Here is a 9494-nt window from a genome sequence, read left to right as displayed (position 1 = left end):
GGAGCAATGTGATGCCCCTTATGAACTAATAAGACCAAATAATCTTTTAGCTTAATACTTATACTTGATATTCAAAATAAAAACAATTGGATTGTAGTAATAAAATGGTAAAAAAGCTATTCCAATTACCTAGACGAACATTGTGAAATCAAGCGTATCCATTAATGCCAAAATCAACCCTAAACCAATACTCAAATTTCAAAACAAACCTCTTGTAGATAAAAAAAGATGACAAAATAGGAAATAATACATATATCTGTCTATATTTGAATGTAGACATGGACTGAATGAACTCGAACAATAAGCTACGCAGCTGAGATGCTGTCCTACCATTTCTTTCTTATATGTCCTTTTGTAGTTCATGAATAAACTATTGGACAATATAAACTGCATCTGTTTGTGCTGTATACAACACTATGTCTACGTTTATTGTATTTTCAACGATAGTATCATGTGACATTAGTGACCATGGTAAAGACAATGCGTGTTTTTAACAATTTTGTTGTCTTATCTTACACACGTTCACCGTTACATTCCTTATATAAAACAATATAGGATGGCATCCAATTAATTTTTTTCTTGAGGAAAAAGAGTTTTCTTCCAATTTTATTCCTTCGAATTTAAAGGGACTGTACACTAGATTGGCACCAAAAAGTGTTTTTTTTTTCTGTAACGTATCTCAGGACAATTATTTAAAACAATGTTTTTCTCTTTAATATCATAATTGTAAAGAAAATACCAAAATATAAAAAAATCGAGTCGGAGACCGAGTTCAAACCGGTGCCGCCAAAATTGCAGTCCAAAGTTGTATTCACTGTGCTACGAAGGCTTACCCGAAATTGAAATTGTTGGAATATTTAAGCAATAAACTAAACATAGTAATATCACGTGATTACATCGACTAGCCAATCACGCATAAGGAATGACTTCTACTAGGTAGACATACCTAGTAATCTTTTTTAATGGAAAAATACGAAAACAAACTGAGAAAAATAATTTAATTGTAAACTATGTGGTACCTTAGTTAGTAAGTTTCAATGCATTGTACACATCGAAGTTTATGTCAGTTTTCGACAGTTTTCTTTTTTTCGCTATTTTATCATACGGAGTACAGCCCCTTTAAGTTTGTTTATCAGACACACTGTAAATATATCGTAAAACTGTCATTAATGAAGAATTGATATTGGATTTGTTGAAAGCTGTATACGAATGTATTTTGAAGCAAATATGTTCCAATTGACTGTCGCGCTAAATTACACAGACAATAGGTTTGTCGGGAATCAAATCCAGGAAAGCTTCATTGACTCTTAAATGTTATTGTGCTGAATGGTAAACCAAAAATACATTAGAGAGAAGGTTTATCATACTATTAGAAATAGGCCGACGATTCTATAGTGATTAAAAGGTTTCTTTCATTATAGTATTTTAGTTTCTTTCTATATTACTTTTGGATTCGTAATATGTCGTTTGATTCTGAAGACATATGCTAAAGTTTGTTTGGCCAGGTTTCTTTAAAAGTATAATGTTTTTTTATGAAAATATTTGTCTACTTTCACTTTTAAAAGAGTTTCATTTTCGGTTTGCATTACAGCAAGAACAATCACTTGGACGTATCTTTATGGTCAGATGAACTGATGGACAGACGGAGAATTTACCACCATTTAATCGAATATAAATAGTAGTAGAAACAATGTACGGTACATTGAAATATGTTTAAGTCAGGTCTTACCTAATAAAGTATTGATAATGGTGATTATATGCAGTAATGTTTGCCCATACAGGTTTGAGGTTATCTATTCCAGATCCTCTTCAATCTCTCGGATGCTCTGAAATTTCTTGACATTCGGATATAGCTTACTACCGAAATAAAACTGAGTACCCTTATATCTAAATGGATATATTCATGATGTTTGACCACTTAGAAAACCGACTCCTCGGAAAAAGGAAGTTATGAATAACGAAAGTTCTAGCAAATAGTTTTATTATAGAAAATATTAACAGAACAAATAGGTTCAAGAAGAACGTGTCTCAAATTATATTTCTTCTATTAGGGAATGTATTAAAGAGCTCATGCTGGCGACAATTGTTTACAAGTTGTACTAAAATTTTGTTTTTATAAATCAATATGATCACGAAACAGTTACGAATAGATTCTTAATTGAACTAAACATTCAAATCTCAAATTATCCAATTTTCAGTAGCTTTTCTTCGTTTTTTGTCTACCTCCTTTTTTCTGTCGTATTTTTAAATGCATATACAACATAACTCTCACCTGCTATTGTAGCTACGACTTAACATCGTAACAAGTGGCATGTTCCCATAACACATGCAAAAATAAACAATTTAACAAAGCACTTGATTACTATAACTATTACAGTATCCATTACATGACAATACACAATAGTATTAATATCAGACGAACATAAATTTGTCCGAACATAAAAAAATGCAAAATAAGGCATAATTTGTAAGCATCTAAGATCAATGACTATGCGGATAAACTATTGATAGTAATAGTCAATTATGCAGGAAAGAACGTAACTAAACCTTGATCAATGAGTATATGTTGTGAAATTCATTTATTAAACGTATAATGCTTATCTACAGAAGACAACTTCCTCATTTCATTTGATCATCTTATGTCCAGAATTGAATCATAAGCACTGTGCTTGCATAAAACTCATTCAAAACCCTAAGCTAATCATACTAATAGCATCCGTATAATAGGAGTAATAATAGTTAACGTATAACAACATTGGTTTCTCATGTGCCATTCAAAATATGCCATACAAAAGTAAATTGTCATGTGATACTATATTGTGAAAAGTCTGTACACATGGGAATTCACTATTCTGTCATGACCTACATATTTTGATAAACATCCATCTGTTTTACATGTTCTTGTATGACGTCGTAGATGTATCGAAGTTGGGTCTGCAAAACAAGAAAGTGATATAAATTCTCATTTTTGAAAATAGTGTATGCAAACCTGATTCAAGAGTGTCTATACATGTCAAAGTTAAGATAAAATAAGTACACAAAATAATTACATCTTAAGTTTATGCGTTGTATAAATATACAGGTTAATAGAAAGGTATAACTATATGATGAACCAAATGACGTCACTCCGAAAAAGAATTGTTACTTATCGTTTTCATTTGGGACATAATGGTGGTTAGGAAGGCGGTCGAACAAGTGGCGCTCGGCATAAGAAAGGTTGTATTTGGAAACACGTTTGGGCAAGTGTGTGGCTATGCATATATTATTACGTTAAATCCCCTCCCCCTGTTTACTCGTGTTCCCTTTTACTCGTGTTTCACTGACCACACCAAGGCGGCAATTTCACCGTGTATTAATAAGGCCTTTTTTGATAAATGTGTGTCAAATATGTGTTGTTTGTACGTTTTCTTCTATCGTTCAGTGTCTTTTGAACCCTTACATTTTGCCTCTTATAGGTGGATAAAACTTCCTTTTATTACTGCTTGACTTGTTGTTATAGTTGTCAGTGTGTTGTTGATTCTATTTGAATAAAGCTTTTAGACACCATTGCTCGGGAGTGTATTTATATTGAAATGAACACTTCGAATGTTACACTCACCGGACTCTGTACAAGATCTTTGTTCCGTTGTTTCATTGTTTTCACCCTTTCAACAATATTGATCTGACCTTTGTTTGCTTGAATCCGATGAAATTCATTTAGAAGTACAGCTACCACTCCACTGCGATGAAATCCGGATCTGCAAAGTGTTAATAATTTATTCGTAATACGGAAGGCTTCCAATGTGCAGGGTTTCCAACTGTACTGACTAAATAGGATTCAAGGCTTGTGAAAAACATTTTAATGATTTAAACTAAGATCTAATTTAAACCGTCAACATGTCAGCTTTGGCCAACATTAATCGACAAGCGAAGAACTACGACACAAGTGCAAGAAAGGTGTGTTTTATCTTCCTTAATAATGACCATATTTAATTGGTTCGCTATTAATAAACTAAAAGAAAAGGACTATACGCTTGTCCGAATACAACCAAATGCATCGAAGTGAAACTGTAAAAACCAGTGGAAATTGTTTAAAACACATATTTCGCTGATCTTACTCGCAATGTATGAGAATAGGTCTTTTCTCGAGGAGATGAGGCTGCCACTTGTTGACTGCCTCAATCATATCTAACATGGGCTGTACCGATGTTGGTGTGTCCTCGCCTTCCCGCCAAGCCGAAAACTCAAACTGACGTATTGTGGTCAGGTAATCCTCGTCCTTAAATATTCAAAATGGTTTAGATAGTAACAAAGTCTTAGAGTCCATACTTTACGAGGCTTCAATGTGAACGTGCTTGTTCTTTGCATTATTAAGTCTATCAAAATAACTGGTAATTAGTGTTAAATCCTCTTATTGTGATCTAAAGAAATGCTAAAATAGAAATAATAGCTTAATAACAATAGTTATTGTTCTTCAAATAGTTTTTAGTTATGGTTTGAATACCAGTCTATAGTTAAGTATGAATAACTTTGGAACAAGTAATATACATATATATTAAAACTTTTCGTTTAACTTCCATCAAATGTACCTCGTTGTTTACGTCTTTGAATGAGAAACACTTTTCTTGGAAGTCTTTGTTCTTCTTTTCATGGATACAGTTGACAACAAAATTGCCGATCTGTTTTCCGTCCATGCTTCCTAAGTACAGGCATGCCTGTAATAAAATAATGTATTTTACATGTTTTATATTGTCTACGTTTGCTAACGAACTAAAAATGACAAATGTTAGTGTGTTTACAGTTTGAATTTGAATTACGTTCTGTTACATCATCACGGAAAACTCGCAATAGACGTTTTGCTATAAGTCATACTGATATACAATGCTACGATGATCGTATAGAAAGTCGTAAATTATTATGAACATGTTCCAGAACATAAAAATGGGGTCCAATGTAGAATAGTTTTCACCTGAGAAGTCATAATCGATATTCATAGTCGTATTTAGATTTTCGTGAACTCATCCGCTTAAATAATCAATCCAATAGATCAAAGTGCTGTACCAATAATAACTGATGATTACTGAAAAACCTTCTCAACCTTGTAAGCGGTATGTGATTGTGACGTCAGCATGATTACGGTGGTGATGTGTTGTTCCTCAATCAAGGACCAGAATTCTTCCAGCGTTTGTTCTGTCGGCGACGTTCCTACCAGGAAAGTGTTCTTGTTGGCGTAGTTCTATGGAGGAAACGACAATAACCTTGCATTTCAAAGGTAACTAATCCTATGCGTAGCATAGTGGAAAAGAAAACAAGATAAAGTCACTTTACCAATGCAAACATGTTATAATGGTTCATCTCAGTTACTACAAATGGAAGTAATGTGAAAAGTCCTTAAATAGTTTATAACGAATAATTATGTCTTTTTGTCTTTTTTCAAGTTAGTGGTTTATCAATTAATTGTATACACGGATGTGTAAACATGGTGCTCTCTTTGTAACTATATTTTGATATTATTTCAAAACATCAGTTGCCATGAATCATGAACTATTTTACTACAATTTAATTAACGAGTTAGCATTTGATTAAATAGGAATCAAAGACATGTTCTACTTTATAGTGTTATGCCAACTTAATTTTGATATTGTATGTTACACACCGGTAAGAAAATAGTTCCGAGATTTTGAACAAATTTAGATCCTCTTTTGTGCAGGGTAGGGCGATATGCATCTACTGAATGAAGAAACAAACAAATCATTACTTTTCCCATTTTATCAGATGTTACATTTCAAATATCAAAAATAATTTTATCATATACACGTGTATTTACATAATCAATAGGAAAATTTCTTACTTTCCGATCGCATGGATTCTATGTTTCCATATTCAGGACCAACCTCCTGCACCGCCTCCTCTGTGACTCCCTTTCCAATCAACTATTAAACGATATTTTGGAAACATGTGTGGTATCATTCTCATATTCATGACAAATCAAAAATCGAAATTGAGGTAAATTCTATTAAGATTCCCTATCATTAAGAATTTAAATGCCATCTCCATCTAAATTGTAAATCTAAAGGTTTGGTATCTTACATCGAACTGTTCCTCAATCCTCGTCCTCGGCGATCGTAGCTCTTTGTTGACCATGTGCTTGTAAAAACTATCAAACTGCTTGGAGTACACGTGATGTGTCCCGATCAGCAAGGCCTCTGCTACAGCTTCGTGGAGATACACGTACTGTTCCTAAAACATATGACGTTTGTCGAATACGTGTGCTGAGGAATTTCAAATGATTCAAGACATGACTTTGTTTTTCCAATGGTTCAAGGACATAACAGGTATAACTAATTAATGTTGGTGAATGAGTTGGTGTTGTCCCGTGCTTACAACATCTAAATAATTAACAAATTGTTTTTATGTTTTCTTATGAGCCATTTAATATCGAAATTGAAGACAAAACGTAAACCTTAAAAGACGTTTACCTTCGTCTGTACCATATTCACCCTCTGTCTGCGCAGTGTCTGCACCATTTGTAGAAGCCGAACGCACTTTTCTGCTTTAGCCTGGTATATAAGGTTATCAAGTGCGATGAATGTTCCCGTACGACCAACTCCAGCACTGTAATGTTTGACACCATTTTTAATAGCATTTTCCCCAGTAAAAGAAACAAATAGTTCAGATATATTTCACATGCATGATTATCACTTCTTTCTTATGAATATAACTTAACCACAAACAACTGTTTGGCCATCATATATATGTTTGGCAACTTGTATTGCAGACATTCAAATCGATCTTACCTGCAGTGTACAACAATCGGTGATTCATTTGTTGCGCTATTAGTGTCAACAGCTTTCCAGAAGTCGACGAGGCACCAAGCACTGTCTGGGACGTCCTTGTCAGGCCAGGTTTTGAAATGGAACTGGCGTATTCGACGTGGTTTACTGCCAGTCTTTAAAAATAAATTTGGACACAGTTTTGAAACATTGATGATTGATATTCAACGTGAAACTAATTGGAAGCTTTTAAATGATCAACTGTGTAGACATTTTACAAATTTCAAAACCAGAGACATTTTAAACGGAATAAACATACACCAGAATAACCCCTCTTAGTCATTTCGATTGTCTGAAACAGCGTTTTCAAACGATGCAACACTTTTTCCTATAACCCTGGTTCAAATATGTAGACATAAGGAATTAATACATTTGTTAAGAACACAATAATTGAGTTGATACATTCAAAACGAAAAGAATCGTTCTTTTACACAGTAAGTAGTGTGTATCATGTAGTACTGAATTCGAACAATCAAAAAAACCCAATGACCTCTATTTAGTATGACTTTTTTTTATATTACAACAGCCAATGAGATATCAAAGTGTAATGCACATGAATTAAACAGTCATAGCCACCTTTATAACTTCCCATGTCCGTACATTGTAGTCTTGGAATTCTCTTGTGTCGATGTATGATACATCTATGCCACCATATGAACAAGTGTCACCTTTCTCTGGCCAGTACTGTTTGCACTTTATCTAAATATAACAAATTTTAATATGCATGATTATACAGTAACAATGCATTATATTTATTGTTCAAAATTCACCGTTCAAAACAATGTTCACATTTCATATAATAGCCATTTTAGAATTACACTTAAACTGAAGTTTACATGATTGAAACAATACAATTGTACAAGTAGAATGGATATATATATTTAACTCCTTTTTGGGTTGTGCATTGCTCTTTATTCACCAATGTTCATAACAAATTCTTGTATTTTAAGAAACGTTGAAACCAAACGCTACAAATGGTATGATATGAATAATTGTAATCTTAATACTTCAAATCGGATCACATACCGAAGCCATTTCTATGAGGTTTGTCAGCATCACAATTTTGTCAGCTTTCTGCTGCCAAATCATTGTCCAGAAGTCATCAATCATGTTCTTCGTAGGACCTTAAGCAGAAATACTGGGAACTCATATGTGTGGTTGATGAAAATGATAGACTAAGAAATAGGAAGTATTATATTAAAGAGTTTAAACAATATAAATGATAAAGTATGAATCTTGATTCAGACGTAAAAGGAAAATCCAAGTTTCAAGTAGTTTATACCAACCTTGTGATGCGATGAATTTGTTTACTTTTTCGTAACCCTAAAAAAAAGAACAAACTATGGTGAGTCAGTCGAACTTAATTAAAGTTAAAGGCGTGAACAGGCAATTAGTTAAGTTCTATATTGTAATGAATAAAAACAAAAGCAAAAGAAGATTATATAACTTACATTGATGAAACAAGCATTGATATAGTCAGAATCGTCTGGCTTATCTGTTTTGAGTGGCACCCGTGAATGGTCGTCTGCAATGTTATATGTTAAGTTATAGCTATTTGATTAGCATAATCATATTGTAAAATAATACTTGGCATATGCTTTTTTTCAAACGTACGGCTCGTAGCAAAATGTGGCTAAAAGAAATAAAACCCCAACAACATTGGGCTTGTTGCTCAACTGTTTTTATTTTCCAATAGAGGTTTATAATGGTATAATGGCAGGACTTACATGCATACATTTCCTTGTATCTGTTCTTGCCCTTGTTTCTCTCTTGAGCTGCCACGTCATGCTTATGGATCAGCCCTGTCGCTAATGTCTGTCATATTTAGGAACACGATAATTTATTGCACAGCACAACACAATCACAACACAATCATACACAAGATTCGTGAGGTGGACAAGTAGATAAATCAAAGAAATTTCTGCAACTTATCGATATACTTTGGCGAGGTTGTTCAGTTTATACATCTGGTGGTGCGACCATGTGCTTTTATGTACTGGCAAAATAGAATCCTCTCATTTGTCAACTGATTGTGTGGTTGACAACTGGTGACTGGTGTAAGTGTACTCATTAACAAGAAACGCCGCAATGCGAGGAAACCAAGTTTTCAATGATTGACAGAAGAACTTCAGCATGTGTCTGTAATTCTATTTTAGTAACAGTGACCTTGACCATAGGGACCCTTAACGCAATCACATGTAAGTATCCATAAACTCTTCCTGTATACCAAGTTTGGTCAAGTTATGTCAACCCTAACTAAAGTTATTCAGGTTCAACCGTTTTTCTATTTTTAGTAAAGTGACCTTGGCCTTGACTCTAGGGACCCGAAACGCAATCCAAGAAAGGTATCCATATACTCTTCCTATAGACCAGGTTTGGTCAAAATATTTCAACCCTAACTAAAGTTATTCAGTTTCAACCGTTTTTCTATTTTAAGTCACAGTGACCTTGACCTTGACCCTAGGGACCCCAAACGCAATCTCATGAAAGGTATCTATATACTCTTCTTATAAACCAAGTTTGGTCAAGTTATGTTAACCCTTACGGAAATTATTCAGTTTCATACGTGAGTTTTACGCCACCCGGCCGCCCGCCCGCCCAAACAAAGACGCTCGTCATTCTTATTACCAGGTTTCACTTTGTGAAAACATGGTTAATAATGCGAAGTTATATGAATAAATG

At 33.9% G+C, this 9494-nt stretch overlaps 1 protein-coding gene across 1 annotated transcript in view; it reads right to left on the bottom strand.

Moving 5' to 3' along the window:
* Positions 1–2033: 2033 nt before the first annotated feature.
* Positions 2034–9494, bottom strand: part of LOC128227524 (receptor-type tyrosine-protein phosphatase alpha-like) — a 7599-nt gene continuing 138 nt past the window's right edge. Inside the window, exons 2-16 of the mRNA XM_052938156.1 lie at positions 8540–8627; positions 8264–8337; positions 8099–8135; positions 7839–7936; positions 7377–7511; positions 6777–6928; positions 6459–6594; positions 6070–6219; positions 5831–5912; positions 5636–5709; positions 5078–5215; positions 4569–4694; positions 4098–4258; positions 3599–3737; positions 2034–2934 (exon numbers count right to left, since the gene is read on the bottom strand). Of these exons, the coding sequence (XP_052794116.1) occupies positions 2863–2934; positions 3599–3737; positions 4098–4258; positions 4569–4694; positions 5078–5215; positions 5636–5709; positions 5831–5912; positions 6070–6219; positions 6459–6594; positions 6777–6928; positions 7377–7511; positions 7839–7936; positions 8099–8135; positions 8264–8337; positions 8540–8627 (1662 nt within the window). The 3' untranslated portion in view covers positions 2034–2862. The remainder of the gene's footprint in view (positions 2935–3598; positions 3738–4097; positions 4259–4568; positions 4695–5077; positions 5216–5635; positions 5710–5830; positions 5913–6069; positions 6220–6458; positions 6595–6776; positions 6929–7376; positions 7512–7838; positions 7937–8098; positions 8136–8263; positions 8338–8539; positions 8628–9494) is intronic.

The sequence above is a fragment of the Mya arenaria genome, chromosome 3 (genome assembly GCF_026914265.1).
Source record: "Mya arenaria isolate MELC-2E11 chromosome 3, ASM2691426v1".
Taxonomy (NCBI): domain Eukaryota; kingdom Metazoa; phylum Mollusca; class Bivalvia; order Myida; family Myidae; genus Mya; species Mya arenaria.
The sequence above is the reverse complement of the archived record's forward strand: the minus strand, read 5'-3'. Positions and strand labels throughout refer to the sequence as shown.